The sequence below is a fragment of the Arctopsyche grandis genome, chromosome 1 (assembly GCF_051622035.1).
Source record: "Arctopsyche grandis isolate Sample6627 chromosome 1, ASM5162203v2, whole genome shotgun sequence".
NCBI classification, from domain to species: Eukaryota; Metazoa; Arthropoda; class Insecta; order Trichoptera; family Hydropsychidae; genus Arctopsyche; species Arctopsyche grandis.
The window spans coordinates 27090219-27115621 of NC_135355.1; the positions used below are offsets into that span (position 1 = coordinate 27090219).

General features: G+C 37.9%; 2 protein-coding genes across 2 annotated transcripts in view; one reads left to right on the plus strand and one right to left on the minus strand.

The window, feature by feature from the left end:
• The first annotated feature begins 3594 nt into the window (after nucleotides 1-3594).
• RpS21 (ribosomal protein S21) lies at nucleotides 3595-5160 on the plus strand. Its single transcript, XM_077427534.1, has 3 exons — nucleotides 3595-3780; nucleotides 4289-4480; nucleotides 4571-5160. The coding sequence occupies exons 1-3, from the start codon at nucleotides 3731-3733 to the stop codon at nucleotides 4578-4580; spliced, it is 252 nt and encodes an 83-aa protein (XP_077283660.1). The 5' UTR covers nucleotides 3595-3730; the 3' UTR covers nucleotides 4581-5160.
• Nucleotides 4843-25403, minus strand: part of LOC143917439 (uncharacterized) — a 111957-nt gene continuing 91396 nt past the window's right edge. The window contains exons 6-9 of the mRNA XM_077438994.1: nucleotides 19815-20000; nucleotides 18503-18662; nucleotides 5154-5371; nucleotides 4843-5070 (exon numbers count right to left, since the gene is read on the minus strand). Of these exons, the coding sequence (XP_077295120.1) occupies nucleotides 4902-5070; nucleotides 5154-5371; nucleotides 18503-18662; nucleotides 19815-20000 (733 nt within the window). The 3' untranslated portion in view covers nucleotides 4843-4901. The remainder of the gene's footprint in view (nucleotides 5071-5153; nucleotides 5372-18502; nucleotides 18663-19814; nucleotides 20001-25403) is intronic.

Below are 25403 nucleotides of genomic sequence, written 5' to 3' on the forward strand. Positions count from 1 at the left end.
GTTGGAAGAAGAAGCTCAAGAAGGCAATAAAAAAGCACGGAGGCGTTTTGATGTGCATCCCATGTTAAAAAATAGAAAAACCGAAGGAGAGTTTTGGACACTGTATAAGGATCTTGTGGATGATGGACAAATTTTTTTTAAATATTTCCGTAAAAAATTAAAAAAAATTTAAAATATTTGCGCCAAAACCATGTCGAAAGATTGAACAGCTGTCAACTTTTACTATCGATAATTGGTCCAAAACAGCAAAGCGGCAGACTCATGGCACGTAATTCGCGTGAATATCTCCACGTTGGCCAAAAAGACGGATACGATACGTTGACGGATGTTGCTGTAAGGTATGAACAGGAAATGTCGGGTACTGCTGTATGGCTGCCGTGGCGTAAACGTGACGGTTGAAATGAACATACCCATACAAAATGAACCAAAGAATACTTTTCGTACGGCCGGATACTTGCTGAAGTCGGTTCGTGCCAACTAGGTATGAACAGACCTTAAATCAAATAAGATTGTGGCTTTTTTTTCTAATTTGATGGCATTTATTTTGAAAATAAAAATCTCTTCAAGATTATGCTTAAACCACACCAGGCGGAATTGTACTGCAGCGACGCAGCGCGGCCAAACATAGTTTGTATTAAATTGTATGAGATAGAATGCACTACGAGTGGCGCGACACTGCACGTCAGAGTTGCCTTTTGTACTTTAGTACGCGGGACAGATGTGTTGACCGTGTACCGGTCTAAGAAAACACCGTTTGTGTTTGTAAGAGGATCGTTAATTTTTGTTCAATCGTTACAATGGTTATTGTATGTATGAAGAGGTTGAGCTTCGGAGAATTGAGCTGGTTGAACTCCAGATGATCACTCTGGCGTTTGTCTTTGTGGCTGCGTTTTAACGATAGTTTATAGGGAGTGCCACTCCTTAACCTATCCATCGAACGTGTTGTATGGGATCGGACTCTCGGTGATGTTTGTGGTGCGGGCTGGCGGCTGCTCGCTTGTGGGGTGTTTGTCGATCTGGAACACTAAGCAAAATCAGTGCATCATCTGTGGGATACTGTCGGGGTTAGTGTGTTAGTGGGTGGTTAACGGGTATGGACCGTTTGGAGGTGGTTGAGTCTGGTTAATTAAATTGGGTGCTATTTTAGCCTATACCCATCTTCAGAATGTCGATGGGTCTTTGATTGGACGTGAGTTTGGTCACACTGAGGGAATTGATCAGGGGATTGTCTATTTTGCCGAGAGACTTGAAGTAGTTCACGGCAAGTTTGTGTACGTGTTTGTCGAGGTAGTCAATGCTTAGGTCATTGTGAATTATAGTGTTTCTTGTGTACCAGTCGTAGTTGCCCGTGGCACGCAAGAATTTGTTTTGAATTGTCTGTAGTCTGAATATGGATCTGTTGGAGATGGTAGTGTGAGCCCACACGGGGCTCGCGTACGTGATTTGTGGGCGGATGATGGATTTATACAGCAAGCACTTGTTTTTAAGCGAGAGCTTGCTGTTTGGTTTGCATAGTGGGTAAAGCTTTGACGCAACTGCCCTAGCTTTACGCACCGCGTTAGTGATGTGGGGTCTCCAGGTTAATTTGCGGTCGATTATTACCCCCAGGTAGCGGGTAGACGTGGTCCAGTTGACTGGTTTGTCGTTTATAATGACTGGCTTGGCTGGTTTGCACCGTTTTTTACGTCTGGAGAAGAATATTGCCTGACTTTTATCCCGGTTGATTTTCATCAGCCATTTATCGTACCACGCTACCAGTTGGTCCGAGTACTTCTGGAGGGCGAGCGAGACTCCCTTGGGGCCGACGGAGCTCGCTAAGATGGCCGTGTCGTCGGCGTACTGTGCGATGTTTGTGTACCTATGTGTAGGAGTGGGTATGTCGTGTGTGTAAAGGTTGAATAGCGTGGGGCCGAGGATGGAGCCTTGGGGTACCCCAGCGGAGATGCCTCGCTGAGTTGATATGCGGTCCTTGAGTTTGACCTGAAATCTCCTTTCTCTTAGGAAGGATGCGATAGAACGTATTGAGTGGGGGGTGATGTTGGCGGCAATCATTTTGTAAAGGAGGCCAGAGTGCCAGACTTTATCGAAGGCTTTGGAAATGTCTAGGAAGATTGCTCCAGTAGACATGTTGTGGTCGAAACCGTCTATAACGGTTTCAACAACTTTGTGAATCTGGTGAACGGCAGAGTGTTGGGGTCTGAAGCCAAATTGTGTTTTGGGAAGAAGGTCAATTTTTGCGATTTCGCTGTTGAGATTTGAGATTAAGATCCGTTCCAGGATCTTACTCAGTGAGGATAGCAAGCTGATGGGTCGGTAGCTTGTTGCGAGGGAGGGATTCGAGTAGGGTTTTCTGATGAGAATGACATTGGCGAGTTTCCATTGACTCGGAAAATAGCAGATTCTGTTGGTGGCATTTAGTATTGCCGTGAGTGCAGCGATGGCTTTTTGAGGGAGTTCTTTTAGAGCTTTGTTGGAAATTCCGTCAGGGCCAGGGGCCTTTTTGGCGGCGATAGTTTTGATGATGTTTAGGACTTCAAGCGGCGAAGTGGCGACAATGGGTAGTGGGGCTGGGTTTTCGAGGTAGCTGTTGACGGAGCATTCAACCATTTGGCAAAAGTCACTTTGCAGGTTGAAGTTTGAGAGAGAGAATTGGTCCTGGAGACTGTCGGCTAGGGCTTCCGCTTTATCGGCGGTGGAGTAGACGAACTTATCTCCAACTTTGATCCTGTCGATCCTGTCGTGATTTTCATGGCAAAAATTGTATTTTGGGCGATCGCAATGTGACTAATAATCCAATTACCCTTGTACATACAGGATGGCAACCCATAGACGTTTTTAAAATCGATGGTTGGCGTAAATAATATTGTCTGCTATTAAAAAAAATCGACAGGCAACAGATGTATAAATTCATAAAGATAAAGAATAAATATAACAAAATAACATCTGAGCCCAATTATAGATTACTATCACCGTCACGATGAAATATTGCATCCTGCTCTTACACAAGCAACCTCACTGTTTCCACACATGCTTCTTTTGTGTACGGAGTAGAAATAACGTAAAAATTGGGTATTACATAAATACAATACGTTTTAAGGTCTGTTCATACCTATCCAGCACGACCCGTATCCTGCAGGTGTCCTGCAAGTGCGGATAGTATTCTTTGGTACATTATATGGACGTATTCATACTCCATTCGCGCATGCGCATTTATGCATTCATGCGCGTCCGCATGGAATGTACTAAAGAATACTGTCCGCACTTGCATGACACCTGCAGGATACGGATCGTGCTGGATAGGTATGAACAGACCTTTAGGGAGGTAGTAGGTACCGATACGACGTTCCGTTACCCTATTTGTGGTTAAATATATGATTATAGGATTTGTTTAACCAAATAATAATATTTCATATATAATTAAAGAATCTACAGAAGCAAAGTAAAAAAAATATTTTTGAAAAGCGGAAAAATGTATGAATTGAAACAAATAAACCATAGTTTTTCATAAAAACTGGAAAATTGGCAATTAAAATTAGTTATTTAGAAATGATATAGGTGAAATTACGATTACGACATATTTTTCGATGAGAGTTTATGGCCAACAGAGCGTTGTGTTGAGTGGTACACCAGAGCTCGCTCTTTCCTTCGCGACCGCCATTTGTCGGTGTCACCGTAGCTTTCCGGAGCTTCCTTCTTAACCCTCGGCGCCTTTCTCGACCCCGAAGCCGCAATGGAAAACGACGCTGGAGAATTCGTGGACCTGTACTGCCCCCGCAAGTGGTGAGCGAATGCGTGGGGAATCCCTGACACGCGATACCACACGTCTCGTCTCCCCACGTGGCTGACGCTACCAAATACCATTTCACTCTCTTTGTCTCTCACTCACTGTATTCACTGTCATCAAAACAAACTAATACCAATTCAATACTTGTGTAAGAACGTTTGTTCAATTGCTTTACATGCATTCAAAGCGCTCATATGTATCCGACTGCAGCTGTCACCTATCATATCATATTTTGAGGTTATGTGTCATACACTTGTGCACTGAAAGTCAGTATATGCTGACGACGTCAAATATGCTGTACGAACGTCTACACAAAGCCAAGTTCGTGTACATATATTTGGGAACTGAACCTTGTACTGGTTCACAGGTTCAAATCTATTTGTGTTTTAACTAAGCAGAAAATTTTATGATTTCTGTCTAGCTGCCATTTTGTTTCTTGTGGTTATGTTAATATGGTTGAGTTTATTATTATTTTTATTAACATGATATGAATTCGTATTTCAGCTCCACCAGCAACAGGCTCATCCATGCTAAGGATCATGCATCCATTCAGATCAACATCGCCGAAGTTGATCCATCAAACGGCCGTATGACCGATACCTCCAAAGTATACACAATCTGCGGAGCTATTCGTCGTATGGGTGAATCAGATGATTGCATCGCAAGATTAGCTAAGAAGGATGGTATCATTGCCAGGTATATATCAGATTGAATTTTGTATATATCAGTCATACTGAATGTTTTGATGAATTTTATGTATAATTGATTGTTTTCTTTTTGTTTCAGCAATTATTAAATTTTGGATCCTTCAGCTAATATAAGTTTTAAATATAATTTTATAATGAAACTAAAAAAATAATAAATCTCCAACTTAATTTTGAGTTTCATTATTCTGAGTGTTTCATTTATGCTGTTTTATAAACAAAATACAATTTACTAGTAAATTTGTACAGACAAATCAGAATAATTCCTCTAACAACTATTTTGTTATTGCCAAATATTGCAAAAAACGATTTTATTTGGGACATTTCATTTGAATAGAATAAAATTCACTGTTTTGAAGAATAACGTTTTTATTTGAAAAGTAGCATTATTAGTATTAGATTGTAATAGAATCTCAGTCTTCTAAATATGGAACAAGTATTCCTGTTTCTGTAACACTATAACATCCTGTTGGAAATTCATCTAAAATACTATCTTCTGTTTGAAGAAATGTTTTCGGTTCTTCAACATTTTCATCAAATTTCATGTCGGGTGTTTGTGAAATGATCTCTTCATCAAGAACACTGAAAAAAATCATATTTTTTACCCAAAAACTACATCTAATTAGTATTGATAAATCATGCTTAATTCTTAATAAAATATTAACCTCAAGGGCTCTTCCGATCTGTCTTCCTTCAGGTAATCGGCGACATATGTAGTGGCAGATTTTTGATCATGGTATATTGTTGGATGTGCCGCCATGAGGTGAATTTTGAATTCTTTTGCAAAGTTTGTTTTGAATGCTGGTGCCAAACAGACTTCACATTCATAGAGGGATTTGTCTTTGTGGACGTTTCTAGACAGTACATGCTTTCTTAAATTTTCCTAAAAATAGAGATATTATTTCAAATAATGCAAGGAAAATGAATAAGCACAATATTATACATTATAGTTCTAAAATCTCCAGATTTCTGTTTATAGTTGCACAAAAAGTAAAATAAGTTTTTTTTTATATATGAAGCATTTTTAATACTTATTTAGAACAAATTAAAATTTATTTTCTTCATAGGCGATTTTAATTTTTAGCCTTGCATTAATTGGGTCATTATTAATGTATTTTATATAATTAGAGATGCAGAATTAATCAAGTCCAAATCCAGGTGAAAAAGACATTGAACTTAATAAAGAAACAATAGGATAAAATAAAAAGCTTTGTAATGAACAAAATAGTTCCGACTAAATACGTTTCTTCGCTTATTTTCCAGCCAGAACTACGAATTTATAAAGTTGTTTACCAACTGGTGTACTTTTATTTAATTAAAAACCCGAATTGAAAACAATTACATTATAAAAGTTTTATTCCAATGTGAATTCTGAAACTTTCACCATAATTTTTTTGCAAATTTTGACAAAATCGAAACTGCAGCTTATTCAAGTTGTCCATAAGAGATATGAAATATCTACAAAACACAGAAATATTGTTCTAGATTCGCACCCAAAGCATTTTCTAATGTATTCAATCAATTTAGTACAGAATACATCTATCAGAAATGCTCAGCTAGGTAAGTTTCTCAAAAATGAGTGTAAGAACTGACCTTTTATTTTCTACTTACCCAAATATAAAATCAATCCCTCAATAAGATTTTTTGTCATGAATAGCTACACTTAAATATCATTTAACTCAATTGACCAGTGCACGGTATATAGAATAAATACTCTGTGATCATTTGTACGTTATTTTTTTCAATTTAACTGCTGACTTGGGCCTATTTTTTTATTTGTTAATCTGATGCTGTACGTATGTGCAAATGTACAGGGCCTCGGAAAAATTTGTACTGGGCCCTATGAAAAACTAAAAAAAAGGTCTTATAGATATATTTTTAATATGCAAAAAGTCTATCAGAACTATTAGAAAAATATCTATATGTTGGTTATTATTTTTTAAAATCATTGAATAAGAAAGTGAGATAGCAGGTTCGATTTCCGAAACGGGCCCTTCAAGTAGTCTGGGCCCTGGAAATTTACCCTGGCTCTCCCCCTCGGCCCTGCATATGTATAATATTTAAGCTTTTGGAAATAATTTAAGAGTTGATGACTTATATTGTTTTTTTTTCCATCTTTACATGATATTTTCCGACTGTTGACAGTAGTGAATACCGGTGAGACATTAGTACCATATTTGCACAGTGTTGCTTCTTGAGACTTTTTTACTTATTTTTCCCATCAGAACTATCAAATAGTCACAAAAAGGTGTTAATTGATCTAAATATCAATGATAAGTATAATGAAGAATTTGTTGAAACTGCTAAAATGTTAATGGCACTATTGAAATTGAACTGTCGAAAATTTGAGCGGAGGAGATTCGACAGTTAGTTAGTTAGCTAGTTGTGGAAAGAGCGCGAAAATTTTTATTAAGATATTCAGAAAAGATCAATAGTCAAATGAGTTTGGAGTTTCATTATGAAATAAATTATTTAATCTTATTAATGTGTGAAGAATGAATGTGAAAGATTGTAATATAAACTTTATATGAGAAACTTGGTGTTGTAAATGTAGAATCGGTAAACATACTACTAGTCATATGTGAACCAGTCACAGGACAACCGGTCGCTCTAGATCGGTCACACGTGATCACCCGTCACACTAAAACTGGTCACACCTTAAAACTGGTCACGAGAAAACTGGCCACACCCTAAAATCGGTCACGAGAAAACTGGTTGACTGGTTGACACCCTAAAATCAACTCACAAATATTGCGCTACGTATGTACATCCAGTCAGTTAAACTAATAAACTTGTAATAAAAATGAAATAAACGATAAAATTGTGTCACTTTATAAATCCTTGTGTACTCGGCCAACAGGAATATAGATGTATTTTAAAATGTTTAACGGTTCTATAGAAGCAGCAGAAATAATTTTAAATCAGTCTGTTGTGTTTGTGGCGTGTGCGAAGCGATTGGCACACAGGCGCCGTAAAAGAAAAGGCGCCTAAAATATTTTCAAAAATGTTTCGATTATTAAAAATGAAAAATTAATATATTTTCGCCTTATTTGAGAATAATGATCGTCCATTCCATTTTACCAAAGGTAAAACTTTTGTAATTTTCAACTTTTTTTTTAATTTCTATAATTTTTTAAATTAACAAAATTTTGTTAGTTCTCTATTTTTCTTTGTGTATGTATTGTTTATTTGTAATTTTTTTTAGTCGCCAAAGGCGCCTTAAACACAGGCGCATAAATCCAAAAGCTGGCTCTGGTTTTGTCGAACAAACTTTATCTAATGCTAACAAAAGATTTGTCTCTTAAAGATCTTCTATAACATAAAGCTTAATACAATCGAATACATGAATTATATTTTCTCGACAAACGAAAAATGTCGAAATATCAGAAACACTACATGGTTCGGTGATTACATCCCAAATGTGAATCGCTACCAGGATAAACGCCGCTACGAAAATATCTCGCGCGGATCTCCTATTTTTCCTGTGCGATAGGAGATCCACGCGAGCTATTTTCGTAGCGGCGGTTATCCTGGTAGCGATTCACATTTGGGATGTTTGCCACACTACACGTACACGTGCACCTCCGTCAACTCGGATAGTATCCTGTGCACATTGCAGATATTTACAGCTGGATTCCATCTCTATCTGTGTGAAAAGCGAACGTACGCACAGATAGCCCAATTACAGACGCATTTTAATTCCGATTCGTACTCCATCACTGCGCGACGTCATCATCGCATCGCGCTTTTCGTGAAATCGAAAAGCACACCGCAAAAGTTTATTAAGCACGTCGTGATGAATGTCCAGCTTCTTTTTTTTTTTATTTTGGCCGAAGGCAAACCCTTTCGCCGCGGGTATCGCGCTCTGGGGCCGGTACGCAACGCCACGTCGATATGTTAATGTCGAGCCGCTGCATTAATTACGCTCAGGCTCAAAACGACGAAGAATCGACAAGTGGCGAGCTGGAGCAGATGTGGCGGCGATTCCTCACGTCTTTCGCGGATATGTTTATTATGCGCTGAATTAATGTGGCAACTTGCGCCCCGCTGTGCCGCGCAGATCGCACTCTCCGCATAAATAAAATTGGGTACCTCTCGTTCAACTATTCCTGGACACGGCGATGAAATAACGTATGAACGCGAGTCCGTTCCTGGGACGTGCGAAAAATGCGCAGTGTGCCGCATTGGAAGTGTGCAACGGACTTTGTGCAACTTTGTTGCCGAAGTCTTTTCGACAGTTGTCATCAGACTTTGGCGCTCGGGTTCTATTTCCCAGGAAAGAGGGTTGATTACTATTGTCCTATAAAGCTAGCCCTTTGAATGCTGACCAACGCCGATCGGCGTTTTGCCAACAAGTCCATGAGCCTGAAATACGCCGATAGGCGTTGTATTTTGAGTATGTGAAAAATAAATTAGAATACTACCCGCTAATCCTTTCCAACAGTGGCGTAGCGTGAATTCCTGGTGCCCCCCCCGCAATATATTTTAAGACGCCCCCCCCCCCATATATTCATATTATTTACTTCAGCAAAATAACTTTCCAAATTAATAATTTATACCTTTTTTACGTATCGGTATATGTACCTACATATATAAAAGTGCATAAATAGTTTAATCTGGACGACCAACTAGCAGTGCACAATCTGTTTAAATTAACTTATGGTGAATTTTCCTTAAAAACTTCCCACCTGTTAATGGTGACAGCGAAAAATTTATAAATTTTATTGGTTTTAATCATATAATTTTGTTTTATTGTTTTCACATTGAACAAAAAATGTATATATACAAGAATAAGATAATTCTCAGCAAATAGGTTGAAGTGGCACTGACGTTCAAAAGATGGAAAAAGACGGCAGTCTTCTAGCCCTATTGGCATAGATCAATTACACACTGAGGATGAATTCAAAATATGTATAATAATGTATGTACATACATACACATATATGTATGTAGTACAAATAGGTTGAAAAATAAGAGAAGTTATTTCAAAAAAATTACGGAACAAATTAAAAAATCAGTCAAAAAGGCGTGCCCCCCCAGTATTGCGGGGTCTACGGGCGCGGTAGCTACGCCACTGCTTTCCAGGTAGTATTAAAAAAAAATCATTAAACTTGGGTCGTGCAATCCGTGTCAATGTTTATAAAGACTGGTTTACACAGGAATTTCTGAATTTATAACCATGGAAATCCGTAACTACTGAGTATTTAAGATTGCGAGCATTACATTTTAACAACAATGAAGAAGATGGAACTAGTTTTGGAAAAATATATTCATTAATAGACTTCTTTTGTTTATTTTATATTGCTGCAAGATGTATTAGAGAGTCTATACACACCTTTACACAACTAGAAATCCTCAACGGTAGTTACCTAGGGTTTGTTTGGATTAGCTAAAATTTTTATACCTGCTCTCTATTGGATTTCTAAATAGTTCTAGTTAGAAATGTTGGCGGAATTTTCAGCGTGGTGGGTTTTCAACAGAAAAGACGTCTGCACTCAAAGGGCTAGAGAGTAAAAAAAAAGTTCACAATAGAAATTGACAATGATGAACCCAATTTTTTTCAAAATATAAGCCGACCGTCTATCCTTAGTTATCATATGAGCCGTTATATTTGAAAGTGGTTTACAGTTCTAAAAACACTATTTCTGTTTGACTTGATTCAAAAATAGCTATCACTTATTTTAATTCGATATGTCCAGAATCTCGGGAAAGCAGAATAAGTGCGAAAACATACTGAATTGTACGGAACATCCCGTCCTTGGCTATACGCTGTGACAGTGGGTGTTCCCCAAACTGAATTCGCAGTTCCCCAAAACAACGCAGAGTGCATATGTGTCTCTTATATTTCTTCAAACATGGGATTCACCGTTATCGATCACTGAATACAAGGATAAAATATCGCCGAAAACACTCAAGACGGTGATTTTTGGGACTATGTATATGGGCCCAGTAGCGTCGCTAGGTTCGTGCAGGGAGTGCGGTTTGCACCGGGTGACATCATTTTTGGGGTGAAACCAAATTGTTCAAATTGAAAAACTAATTCAACATATTCGTTGTACGACGGTCCTCGAGTGGCTATACGTCTCATTGCAATTTCTGTATATATGCAGCTTTCTGTATTTATACAGTTAGTGTTTCAACTACATATAGTAAATAATTAAAAAATATATAGTTTTGTAAAATCCTAATAAAAAACCATATACTGAAATGCTTGGTAAAAAAATGATGGTACGTATCATTTTTTTTTACTTAATATGGGTGGGCGCCACATATTTTAAATGCGCCTTGGGCCCCAACATTTACTTTATCAGCCACTGTTCATTATTAATACGGTCTTATTATTAAAGAGCAGCGGTCAGGTTTCCACCATAAAATAACAATAGACCTCTCCATTGTCTGAGAAAGCAGGAGAGCAAACTAATGGTTAACAATAGAAATGGGAACTAATTATTTGGTGGGTAAAATTAATTAAATGATCAGTTAAAAATTAATATTATTGATCAGTAATTTATTAAATAAGTGATCAGTTAAATAATATATATGATCAGTAAATATTCATTTTTCGATCAGTAAATTAATTAATAAATTAATTAAATAAATTATAATTTTTGACAGTTGGATGATAGCGCGTCGCCCATCTTAGATCTTAAAGGCAGACAACACTTATTTATTTAAGGGTCAGGATAGATTAGGTTAAGTTAAGGTTGGCCCTATTCATTTAAGATTAGTTTGTTTGGGTCGGTATTTTTTAAAAAAAATATCTTAGCAGCCGACACTTATTTATTTAAGGGTACGCATATCCGAAAAAAAGTTAGTCCAAGGAAAAAAACAAAAATCAGGAAGCCAAATCAAAAAAAAAATTCCAAATAAATGCAAAATAGCACGGAGAAAAAATCCGTAAAAAAATATATATTTTTGACTTTTAAAATTCGCTAGACAATTAATTATGTATTTTAAAGCAATGAAATATCACAATCAATATGAAAAACATCTGACTATTGATTCCAATACTCACTTTGAGCACAGCAATACTAGATTTTGAGTTAAAGACCGCAAAAGCCAAAAAACTAAAAAAATCACACATTTTTTTAAACGCTCACATCTCGTAAACAATAACCAACCAATAAAAATAATTATCGTATTCAAATTTCGTGGGTCAAAGTTAGTAAAGATTGGTTAGTCTCCGCTCTGGTAACTCAAAAACGTGATTTTTTTTGCTCAGTGTAATTGATCGCATAGCAACAGATCATCATATATATAACGACGGTAATCTCTGTGTGTGTGTGTGTGTGTGTGTGTGTGTGTGTGTGTGTGTGTGTGTGTGTGTGTGTGTGTGTGTGTGTGTGTGTGTGTGTGTGTGTGTGTGTGTGTGTGTGTGTGTGTGTGTGTGTGTGTGTGTGTGTGTGTGTGTGTGTGTGTGTGTGTGTGTGTGTGTGTGTGTGTGTGTGTGTGTGTGTGTGTGTGTGTGTGTGTGTGTGTGTGTGTGTGTGTGTGTGTGTGTGTGTGTGTGTGTGTGTGTGTGTGTGTGTGTGTGTGTGTGTGTGTGTGTGTGTGTGTGTGTGTGTGTGTGTGTGTGTGTGTGTGTGTGTGTGTGTGTGTGTGTGTGTGTGTGTGTGTGTGTGTGTGTGTGTGTGTGTGTGTGTGTGTGTGTGTGTGTGTGTGTGTGTGTGTGTGTGTGTGTGTGTGTGTGTGTGTGTGTGTGTGTGTGTGTGTGTGTGTGTGTGTGTGTGTGTGTGTGTGTGTGTGTGTGTGTGTGTGTGTGTGTGTGTGTGTGTGTGTGTGTGTGTGTGTGTGTGTGTGTGTGTGTGTGTGTGTGTGTGTGTGTGTGTGTGTGTGTGTGTGTGTGTGTGTGTGTGTGTGTGTGTGTGTGTGTGTGTGTGTGTGTGTGTGTGTGTGTGTGTGTGTGTGTGTGTGTGTGTGTGTGTGTGTGTGTGTGTGTGTGTGTGTGTGTGTGTGTGTGTGTGTGTGTGTGTGTGTGTGTGTGTGTGTGTGTGTGTGTGTGTGTGTGTGTGTGTGTGTGTGTGTGTGTGTGTGTGTGTGTGTGTGTGTGTGTGTGTGTGTGTGTGTGTGTGTGTGTGTGTGTGTGTGTGTGTGTGTGTGTGTGTGTGTGTGTGTGTGTGTGTGTGTGTGTGTGTGTGTGTGTGTGTGTGTGTGTGTGTGTGTGTGTGTGTGTGTGTGTGTGTGTGTGTGTGTGTGTGTGTGTGTGTGTGTGTGTGTGTGTGTGTGTGTGTGTGTGTGTGTGTGTGTGTGTGTGTGTGTGTGTGTGTGTGTGTGTGTGTGTGTGTGTGTGTGTGTGTGTGTGTGTGTGTGTGTGTGTGTGTGTGTGTGTGTGTGTGTGTGTGTGTGTGTGTGTGTGTGTGTGTGTGTGTGTGTGTGTGTGTGTGTGTGTGTGTGTGTGTGTGTGTGTGTGTGTGTGTGTGTGTGTGTGTGTGTGTGTGTGTGTGTGTGTGTGTGTGTGTGTGTGTGTGTGTGTGTGTGTGTGTGTGTGTGTGTGTGTGTGTGTGTGTGTGTGTGTGTGTGTGTGTGTGTGTGTGTGTGTGTGTGTGTGTGTGTGTGTGTGTGTGTGTGTGTGTGTGTGTGTGTGTGTGTGTGTGTGTGTGTGTGTGTGTGTGTGTGTGTGTGTGTGTGTGTGTGTGTGTGTGTGTGTGTGTGTGTGTGTGTGTGTGTGTGTGTGTGTGTGTGTGTGTGTGTGTGTGTGTGTGTGTGTGTGTGTGTGTGTGTGTGTGTGTGTGTGTGTGTGTGTGTGTGTGTGTGTGTGTGTGTGTGTGTGTGTGTGTGTGTGTGTGTGTGTGTGTGTGTGTGTGTGTGTGTGTGTGTGTGTGTGTGTGTGTGTGTGTGTGTGTGTGTGTGTGTGTGTGTGTGTGTGTGTGTGTGTGTGTGTGTGTGTGTGTGTGTGTGTGTGTGTGTGTGTGTGTGTGTGTGTGTGTGTGTGTGTGTGTGTGTGTGTGTGTGTGTGTGTGTGTGTGTGTGTGTGTGTGTGTGTGTGTGTGTGTGTGTGTGTGTGTGTGTGTGTGTGTGTGTGTGTGTGTGTGTGTGTGTGTGTGTGTGTGTGTGTGTGTGTGTGTGTGTGTGTGTGTGTGTGTGTGTGTGTGTGTGTGTGTGTGTGTGTGTGTGTGTGTGTGTGTGTGTGTGTGTGTGTGTGTGTGTGTGTGTGTGTGTGTGTGTGTGTGTGTGTGTGTGTGTGTGTGTGTGTGTGTGTGTGTGTGTGTGTGTGTGTGTGTGTGTGTGTGTGTGTGTGTGTGTGTGTGTGTGTGTGTGTGTGTGTGTGTGTGTGTGTGTGTGTGTGTGTGTGTGTGTGTGTGTGTGTGTGTGTGTGTGTGTGTGTGTGTGTGTGTGTGTGTCCTAACTCTCGCCGAACATAATGAACGAATCGATAAAAATCGATTAATTCATTTTTCGACGAGACGACTTTGTCGCGACTCGAACCGATCACCCCAAATAGCCTGAATATGGGTCTAAATGAGCTAATCGTCTCGGACATCGTGCCAAATCCAATTTTTCATTTCGCCTTTTTTTTTTAAACATTAATTGAAATATTCCTTCTCGCCATATAAAAATACGTAATTTTAATAATTTCATTTAGCGAAGTTTTGAACCATTTTTTTTTCTTTTCATATAAAACAATTAAATATATATTTTTAATTGAAATTATTGAAATTGAAATTAATTTATATTTTAGCGATATTTGAAAAAATAAAATCAATTCCAGGACGCCGACTCGAACCTACCCCCATCGCGCCCAGATCGATATACACTGACCAGTACACCATGATACGGATATAAAGGCTGCTCTAAATAACGTTAATATTCAATAATCGTACATAACGTATGGACAACCAATCAAAACGGAGTCATATCTTCGGTAGTTGTCGGAAGAAGTCGGTGTCATGGATCGAGTGAATCGATTTCGATTTGCAGTATCGCTCGGGGCGATAGCTAATAATAATAGAAAAAAATAGGTCTTTAAATAAATAATTGAAAACTCTCTATGGGAGTCTGCGTATTTTTAAGAATTGAAAATTATTACAAATAAAGAATTGAAAACTATCTATGAGAGTCTACGAAAATAACGGTTCCGGTTCCGGATTTTTTTTTTTAGTTTTATACGAGTATATAATAATTTTATACCCATGCGATGATGTTTCATCGGGCTATTCACTAGTTTATTATATTCACTGATTAATCCATTATCTGTACCTACCAAATGTTCTTTTTTAATGATCAAAATGTGAATTTTTTACTGATCGGTTAATTAGAGATCAATAGAAATTGACAATAGTGTTACGTACACTAAAAAGAGCCGCCGAGTAATTGCGATCGGATTAGGCCGGGTAGCGTCCTGAGAGACCGTGTGACCGGTGTAAGTGGTTTTAAGGATTAGCGACAAGCTAAGTGCATGTAGGCTAAGCAATGGCGACCGAGTTGGCTGGTATTGGTCCTTTCGCAGAATTGACCTGTACCATGTCGTGGGAATGTCGTGGGAAGACATATCCGTACGTGACCATAACAATAGGTAAACAAATTAGACGTCGAAGATGTCCTGAGAGATCTATCCCTTATAAGGCGATACTTAGGCGATATCATGTCATTCTGGACTTAACACTGCCAGTGCGTGTATCTCCTTAATCATCAATAAATGCTGTGATACGACTGCTGGCCTTTTACTTGGATCCTCCACCGACCCCTACGCAACAATAGTGAACCATTTTTTTGCCGTCAAGCATCTTGTCGTGCTAGCGGTTTTTTACATGTGCAAAATTGTCTGCCAGGTTAGCTCTTTCAAAAAAATAGCTCCAATTTCAAAACGATTTTCAACCCTTGCCGCTCGATCATCGAACCCAGGCCAATAGTGTACTACACCAGGAGCTCTAGTTTACACGACACGCGTATCTCACGGACGGGACGTGTTGCTTCAGGTGTAATTTCGACATTATGTCGGCTCACGTTCTCCGTGGCTAATTTAGCGGCGTAGACATCGACGTAAAGACGTCCGCGACGAGCTCCAGAGAGACAGCCCGAATTACGGATGGCGGATGGCAGAGCTGTTGTTGAGGAGATAACGGGGCCCCGGTTAACGATACGCGCATTTTTGCGGTGCAGGCACGATTCTCATTAAGGAAATATTGCCAAGAGGAAAAATATTGTTTCCGATACGGAGCCGAGCCGCGCCGCGCCGCGCAATATGTGATGGGGAGGGGAACGAAACCAATAAGCGATACGTTACGGTTGCGACCGGCTGCCATACACACGACACACACAAACACGAACTCAAAATAGGGGGGTGGTGTCCTCTCCCCCCTCTAGAGGTGTATTGCCGACTACTCAAATGGTGATAATGACATAATGACAGAAACCTGAAACTGTTCAGAATTTGGAAGCTACATAGAAGGCAATTTTAACTCTTTCTTAAGGTGAAAACACACTGAGTGGTAAGGAACGTCACGTCCTTTGGCTCAATACTGTTTTACAGTGAGGGCTCCCTAAACCGAAGTCGGGTGCAGTTACACGTGCAGAGTGCATATGTTTGGGAGCTCGCACGTGTATGCATATCCATGTGGTAAACGGGTTACATCCCAAATGTGGATCGCTACCATGGTAACCGCCGCTACGAAAATCGCTCGCGTGGTTTCCTGTCGCACGAAAATTCGTCGCGCAGGAAAATTTCCGTACATAAAACTGCCCAAGTATTGCTCGAAAAATGCTTTTTTATACGAGATTTGGGCAGCTTTGAGCAATATTTGAGCAGTTTTCTGTACGGAAATTTTCCTGTGACAGCGATTTCCGCGCGAGCGATTTTCGTAGCGGTGGTTATCCTGGTAGCGATTCACATTTGGGATGTAATCACCGAACCATCCTTGTACAACCGAGATCAGACAACCAGCAGCGTGGTTTAATGGTTAGCATATATGCTTTCGAACATAGTGGTCACGGGTTCGGTCTGTGACTCCAGGTCGATCGTTTTTTTTTATCAGAATTTGCAAATTTATCTGATTTTCATTGAAACGGTTCCAACAAATTGGCATCCTTTACTCATTTCGAGTTTTTCAGCATCTCAAAATTTGAAGATTTATATAAAAAAATATGCTCCAAAAATGTTTTTTAAAAATTTGTCAATAATTTATCCATATATGTATATCTCTATGATGCTTTCTCAAAATTATTCTAAAAACTGTATAAAAAAACACGTATCACGCAGTGTGTTTTCGCCCTTAGTAAGGGGCAGTGTATACCAGGGCTGTGGTGTCGGAGACCCCCCCTCTTATGAATATTTTATTTTTTATTATATACATATATACCGGGAAGGCCTAACAGGTAAACCCCAATGAGCCTTCCTGGTCAATAACAAACAGTGCGGCATTTTTATTACATAAATCACTAAAAAATAAGATACTGAAAAAGTTGAAATTAACGAGACATCTATGAATTTTAAATTTGTACATACATTTTATTGTACATTAATCATACTCAAATAGTGGTGACATAGTATTTAGGATGGTTTTTGGCTAATTTAATGGAGGAACCATTTCAACAATGAAAATTGGCAAACTCTGATAGGAAAAGATGGAACTGGATCACAAATATCCAAGGTTGACCAGCAGCATTACAGATATACTCAGAATGAATTCTTTTCAATTGAGGTCAACTCACGGGATCGAACCTGGCGCCTCTCGGTGCTAGGCAAAAGTTCAACCACCGACTCACGCTGCTAGCTATGTACATAGGTCTTCTCTCCTTTATGTATATGCCTGACAGGTGGTCACTGGAAAAATGCACTCGAGATAGTTGAACTCTCGAGACATCCAAACTTTCAAAGATGCTCAAAGAGAACTAACGCAATAATAATTCCACAAAAAAGCGTCCAAGGAATTTGTATGTTATCCGAGGGTGCTAACCTTTTTTTGTGGAATTATATTGCGTAAGTTATTTTTGAGGGCTTCTATTCAGTACAATTTAGTGCATCTTTCCCTGACAGGTTGACGTTGAAAATGGCGGCAATTTGCTGGTTATTCTCTTTAACGATTAATGTAATTTTCTTTTCCAAAAATGAATGCAAAGTTGCTGATCTCTGAGAAATTTCTATGACAGAAAAATTGGTAGAGACTTATTGGCCAACAAATATATACTTTCATGAGCAGATTATAAGTATCAAGTACTTTGGGTTTGAAAGTAGTTGAATGAGTGGGGAACAGTGGAATATAAAATCAATATAGAATTCATAGACATAAAGTCGTACTGCAAAAATCACTCAAAGATTATTGAAGAGTTTTGAATTTTTTACATACAGCTAGATTATAATTTGCAATGATGAGATAAAAAGTTTGTGGATAAGTTAAAATTTGCTCCTTTGATCGTATGATTGTAGAAATTTTTGATAAAAGATCCATCGAAACAGTGTTTGCAACACTTGGTTACTGATTACATACTTTATGTGTACAATGTAGATACTCCTCTTTGTATTTAAAAAATTACTTGTTTTCTTTGTCAATCGCCTTAAACGTTCTTTTGAAGTCAGGTTAATATCAATATGAACATCAGGTCAATATTATATTAATACCAGGTTATTCCTATCTAAGATTGTGTAGGTACAAAGGCCTTTTCTGTAAAGGTTGAGTGTTAATTGGATATTCAAAGGGAGTTTCAATTAATAGGCTTTGCATGTCTGAAAGAGGTCCCAAATCGATGAACAACAGGGATATCGCCAATTTTCTTCCATCACAGGATTCACTGCTGAGATCAACCAGTTCTTCGGCAAAGGGCCGGTTCAGGGGTATCGCAATTATTAATGAGCCGGCCTTCTAATGAATATTGGCACTCGTCTTGGGGCAATTTGGGGCAATTTACTCCTCGGCTTGAACGCATCCCTTCAGGACCGGACCGCCTCTCTCTTGGGTACCTATTATCGTAACTCAGACACTCCGCACGAATAAGTCATCACATCGTGAGGGATGTTGAACCTTGTTTCTTTCTTCATACCCTTCCAACGTCTTATTTGGTAAATTTATATAATACTCACTAAAGTGTTACAGGTGAACGTACAAAAGCGGCAGGAGAACGGCTTGTGTCCTGTGTGGAGGCGTAGATGTGTCACTAAACGACAAGGTCCACTTGCTCGGTAGCTGCACAAAGGACATTGTACTTTCTTATTGCTATCTGGAGCGTGACTCTTTTGATGCCTGAAATAATACATGTATATTTAATTTATTTCAATTAGCACTTGGGAAAGGCCGATGGACCTAATTTTATATTTTCCTATGATGCTATTTTCTATGGTATTAATATATGGTATTAAACTTGTACATATATATATATATATATATATATATATATATATATATATATATATATATATATATATATATATATATATATATATATATATATATATATATATATATAAATATTTATAGATTATAAATTATGAAATAATATTCAAATAGTAGTGACACAGTGGGTATGATGGTTTTTGGCATTTTGATGTGGAATCGTTGCTCCGATAGATTTGGAGTCACAAATATCCAAATCCGACCAGCAGCACTAAAGAAATACTATAGAAATATTTCTTTAATTCCCCATGATGTCATTACGGGTTTCCCCTGAGCGACATCTATGGTATTATATATCTATGGTATTTATTATGAGCGACATCTATAGCTTGATTGAATGTTTTAATAGAATAAAATTTAGTAGATTGACATTAAATGTTGCAACTCTAGAGGTAACAGGTTATATATGTATAATAACAGAAAAAAAATGTATGTATGTACATAGTACTGAAGGAATTTTATTAAGACATTGTTATCCTGACTCAATTTAAGGGGTAAAAATAATGAAAATAAATGTAGGCCATCATGAGATAAAATCAATATACATACTTCTGTTCAGGTACAGCCGCTAGTTCAAAGTGATCTTACGAGCTAGTCTACCCGTCTTTTACGGGTCTACCTCACGGGCCGGAATGTGAAATTACCGAAAACGCAAATATCGGAAGGCAAAGATCGAAAATCGAAAGATCGTAAGTCGAAAGATAAAAAAAAAGAGTGCATGGTAAACGGTACATACTCACTTAATTTGCGCGAGCAGGATACAACAGGAACAAGAGGAACAGGCTTTTCCTCCAGTATTAATGTGCGCGCGCAGAATACGGGAGGAAAAGCCTAATCGCCATGTTATTCTATTTCAAATATTAAATAGTATAAATCAACGGTCAAGACTATAAAGTCATAGATTTTGCGTTGAAAGTCTTGAAAAGAGTTTCAGCCCATGGACAAAAAATGGATCAACGATAATGTTTCTTGGTAAAAATATTTAAACATAGTGAACATAACCTTTTTAGCTGAATTTTAGTTTTGGCAGCATAGTCGCACTGATTGCACTTGAATGGACGACTGGTCGAGTGCATCATGTGATGCAACCGCAGCTCTGAAGCATTTCTGGCCAAATGATGACACCCTTCGTAAGTGCAGGCGTGGGTGCGTCCACCGTGCATCGTCTGATGCTGTGTCAAATTGAACCTGAAACGAACAAACGAGTACATGAATAAGCAGATAGGTTCGATTATGTGAACATGCATGTAATGTCGATATCGAAGTACTGGGCGAGCGTGTGAAATGAAAAGTGTCCGTCAAAAATCATAACTCAAATTTATATTTTAAATTAACAAAGAGGAGGGTGGATCATAAATATGAGAGGGAGCGGTCCGGGTCCAGAGGCGTGCGCTTCGCTCGACCTCACCGAGTAGTAAGTACTTCATCTTCAGAGTGCGTGCGGCCCTCTTTGATCGCCTCTAATCGTTCACGGGATTCGAAACCTGTAATATGTAACATCAAACGAGACTAATGTAATCCTGGTTTACTATACGTGGCTGCTCCTGATGACGCGACGTACTGACAGAAATTGCCCTATAAAGTAGTGTGTTTTATATTTTTAATAAATCATAGATATACGCTAGTGCTATCATATGCAGGGTTGCCAAGTGTCATGGACAAAAAAGGGAACATTTAACAATAAACGAGGACACCTATGTATGTACATATAAGGGGAGGTACCATTTGCGGTCATTAAATATTTTTTTAAAATTACGTCGAATACGACGTAATTTTTTTAAAATCTTTTTAAAATTTGATAAGAATTTTAAATTGATAAGAATTTTAATTTTTTTTAAATTCTTATCAATAGATAAGAATTTCAGTAACCGATACTAAGTTTCAGTGGGATAGGACCAACGGTGTTAAAAAAATCCCCAAAATACACAGACATACACACATACACAATTTTTTTCTAGATAATGAAAACCTGATCAGTGATCGATTCTAAGTTCGAATCAGTCAAAATCTCGAGTACGAATATTCGCATGATCACAAAACTTCATGTATTGTTACCACGTACATACATACATAGATAAAGTAAAAATGTTTATTTTTTACAATTTTCTTTATAAATGTGCCGGTTATTATTAAAGTGTAATAAGTAGTCACTGGACCCAGAAGGTGCCGCGTATTGTTCAAAGGTTGTAAATGCATTGTTAAAGGGTTGCCGAACCTTTTTTACAAAGGATTTACAACAATGGAACAATGGATAGCACTGTGACTATCCGGTGTCTAGTAATAAGTAGAGGTAGGATAACCAAAGTGCCGTCTTGAAAAAAATGGACCCATAGGGTGCTGCGTATTGTTCATTGCATTGTTAAAGGTCGCCGAACGTTTTTTTATTTTTTATTCTAGCTTTGTAAATAGAGCTAAACCACCCCAATTCCTAGAAGAAGCACTGTGTCTATCTGTGTCTAAGTCATTTGAGGTACTAAAAATACCATTTACAAGGTAATCGTAAAATTCAACCAGTACAGGAAAGATTTATCTACAAGGCTAAAAATCATAATGTATACCAGTGGCGTACGGTGAAATTCTCCCTGTTTTCGTTGCACAGCCTCAATTACGCGTGTGAGCAGGACACAAGAGGATGCGGATGACGTCACAGCATCTTATTGTGTCCTACTCGCGAAAATGTAAATAAAGTTGTGCGATAGAAACAGAGAAATTTCCACCGCACGCCACTGATGTATACATATATTTTTATTTAGTATCAAAATAATTTTTAAAGCAAATTTACGCAAAAGTCCAATTATCTCAAACGAAATATTTTATGACTTATCCTACTTATAATAACCGGAACATACATATGTACATATGTAGTTAGGAACATGAAAAGTGCGCTTAAAAATTAATTGTTGAATTTAATCATGTTCATTCTCACTCCCAATTTCTTCATCTCTGTTGCTATATTTATCTACACTGCTAATTTGCAAAAGATTCTTATTTTATTTTATTTCTTGATAAAATTCTAAACATGAAATATTTTTTTAATTACATATATACTACGCTTAAAATACCCCGGACATTGGAATTTTTTAACTTATTTATTTCTTTAAAATAATCTTTCTACATTGGCATTTTGACCAGGTATTGCAAAAAATATTATCAATTTTTTAATAATTCCGAATGAAATTCAATAAAATTTGTCTTGAAATATTCTAACCATTTGAGACAGGAAATCATATTTTTAAAATTTTCATACTTGAGTTTTTTTCTACAAATATCTTTAAATAGCCTCTTCACTCACGTCATATTTTGTGAGAGAATATATAATACGGACTGCGTGAAATTATTGTCAAAATTGAAAAAGAGGACATTATGGGTATAATATAAAAAAAATATAGATAGTAAAATAATTGTGTTAAAAAAGAAAACACGTTCTCTTAAAAAGAGACCTGTTGGCAACCCTAATCATATGAAATATGTTTAAGAAAGAATTTTGAATTATAATAGACATCATAAATATAAAATATTACTCTATTAATTTCCATGTGCATTAAAGTCAAATGAAACTAAATTTTGGGTAAAAATTGAAGTGCGCTATTTTATGATTTTTAAGTAAAATTAAAGAAAATTTGTTTACTATCACAAAATTGGTTTGATTTTATCAATCGATATGCATATTGTAAGATTCTTTTTATACATAAATATATGGCATTATATATGTGACAGTTGAAGTGTATTTTTCATTTGTAATATATTTTGATTTGTTGGAATATATTCTGTCTAATTGGAATATATATCAACGTAAGTTTATTCATATGGCGAATTACATTTAAACTGTTCAAAATATATAAAAAAAGAAAATACAGTTCAACTATAAGTTGCTACCAGGTTAGATGGAGAGGTTATGTTTTCGTGTAAACGTCAATCGACTAGTAAATTGAGTTGGAAAGTCACATTTTAATATTTGAACAAACTCTTACAGTTATCGTAATACGGTACTCATTACCTTTGTTCGTAATACCAAGCAAATATAAACGGATTATTATAATATAAAAGCATTTGAACAAAACTCAACTGTTATTATATTACAACTGGCGCACATTTTTTGATGTGTATTTGCGCTTGTAGAGATATAATTTACTAGTTGAATTGTATTCGAATATGAACGGCCTAAAACGCCAGTTGGAATATATTAAAACTGAAAATACACTTCTACTGAAACATATACATATGTACATGTAATGGGATTGACTATAGTAGCATTGATTGACGTCATATACGACAGCTTTTTTACACTTACTCGTTCATACATCTATTTAATACAAAAAATATATAAAATAGAAACATTCCGTATATTTATTACACAATAGTCGAGCGATAGAGGGTGGCTAGACTTGTGTGCTAGCGTTTTAACCCATTAATCGCCGGTTGCTGTATTGGGGACGGGAAGTTATCGTCGCGGTGCATATGTGTGCGCGTCCGAGGGCGTTCAGATTATCGATAAAACGCGCCGAGCGACACCAAAATAATTTAGTGGCACTAAGACAAAAATGGCGGGGCCGGTACGACCAGGGGGTGGGTGAGAGATGGGGGGGTAAAGGAGGGTGTGGGGCGTCGGGGGCGAGGGGGGGGTTTAAGGGGACGGGGTGCTCCGGAGGGCCCCCCCAGCTCACACACACGCCAGCTCGGGCAACTTGATTTGCCCCATAAATAAAATGAGCACAATATAAAGTTGACAGATTTATTATGCAGAGGAGGAGTTGGGGCTGGCTGGTGAGGCCAGATGCCAGCCGGATGGAAGATGTGAAGGATACCCCGTAGCTCCGCTAAATGTTCACTGGGTGTACCCACGATATAAAACCGTATTATATATTGAATATACTTAGGTATAAATATGTCAAGTTGGTCAGATCTATAAGTCAAATTTGTCAGGTACTTACATACACGTGTGTATAGTATAATACAACAGTGCTCATTGAAACGGTAACACGTACATAGTTGAATTTTATTTTATTTTCTGATCGCATTTTACGGGCAATCTGTCCTGTTTATTTATTTTTCATCTCCAGTGAGAAAGTACGCTTCCCACGACTTTTCAATGATTCATTCAAATTCAATATGCACTGTCAGGGCCGTATAAATGTGTGCAACGCACACAGGCAGCTAAAATATAAAGGCGGCCGAAAGAAATGACAGCCGAAAAAATTATATTCCTTGTAACTTGTAACCAGTGTCCGGCGCTGTGATGCGCCAACGCCGAAATAAATGGGTTTCTTTTGTTAAAAACCCATTTATTTCGGCATACCTCGACGATACCTCACAAGCAATATTGCGCCGTATCGTTGCGTTCTGTAATGTAGTATATGTAAGTCGATTTTGCCTTGCACTCAGTCAAAACTTGTCTGAACGTGCCGTAGCCGTGATGTGCTTTAACAGTTTGAATAGAAGTTTTCGTTTACGTGAGTTGCTGTGTTGTGCTGTGGCCGTGAACTGCTGGATAGTATGGTTAGAGTTTAAAAGCTTTTTTTAAATTAAATAAAAGAAAGCCTTCGGAAATCAGTACAAGTTACGATTTTCACAATTTTCAATAGGCGACAATTTCTTAGAATTTTTGTATTATTTTTTACGAATTCCTCATTCTACAGATTTTCTTTTCTATTTAGGCTGTTTGCAAATTCCAAAATTCACTGTTTTCAATTTATCCTACATTAATGTATAATATGTACATATAATACAATATTTTATTTTATTTATATATTTATACCAGGAAGGCCTAACAAGTAAGGCCAAAAAAAAAAAACTGTATGTGTCCATACAGTAAATACACATTATACTAAACTAGTGTTGTGCCCGTTGATTTTAACGGGTGGTTTCGAAAAGGAATTGAAACACGAATAAAAATAAAGTTATATGTTATATATAAGTATAATGTAAGGTAATTTATAAGCGCACGCACACGTAATATTAATCTTAGTAAAAAGTGGCACATTAAACACTCAGCAATCCAACCCATTCGAAATGATGAATGAATGTGTGTGTGAGCACCTCTAGAATCTAGAATGGAAATCGAAACGGGTGGTAGTTCCGAAACGGCTGGTTTCGGAAATTGATACACGATTAAGAAATTACGAATTACGAAGTGATACGTCTTGTACATCGCCGACACTCCGGGTGCCTCCCCACTCCCCCACTTCCCCACTACCACGCTTCCCGGCGTCTCGAATACTCGGCTGTGATTGGTTCCCCATACTGGTCCACGGTCTGTCACATATTTATATACGTATATATATATATATATATACATATTTGCCGACAGTCCGTTTTTATATATATTATGTAATAAAATTACAAAATGAAAACAGAATAAATAATATTAAAAAAAGTTGAAGTGTAAATATGCAGTTAGGAGCCATTCAGAGTATGGAAAAATATATGGCAGGTGCAAGTCAATACTAACGGCCTGTGATTTATAAGTAATTTTTAATTAAATTTTCGAAATACATACAATAAGCAGACGACTCAGAACGTGCTCGGTGTGTGCGAAATGTAAAATCTAGATGGAAAATTAAAAAGTCCTTCCCATTTGCGCGCATAATAAAA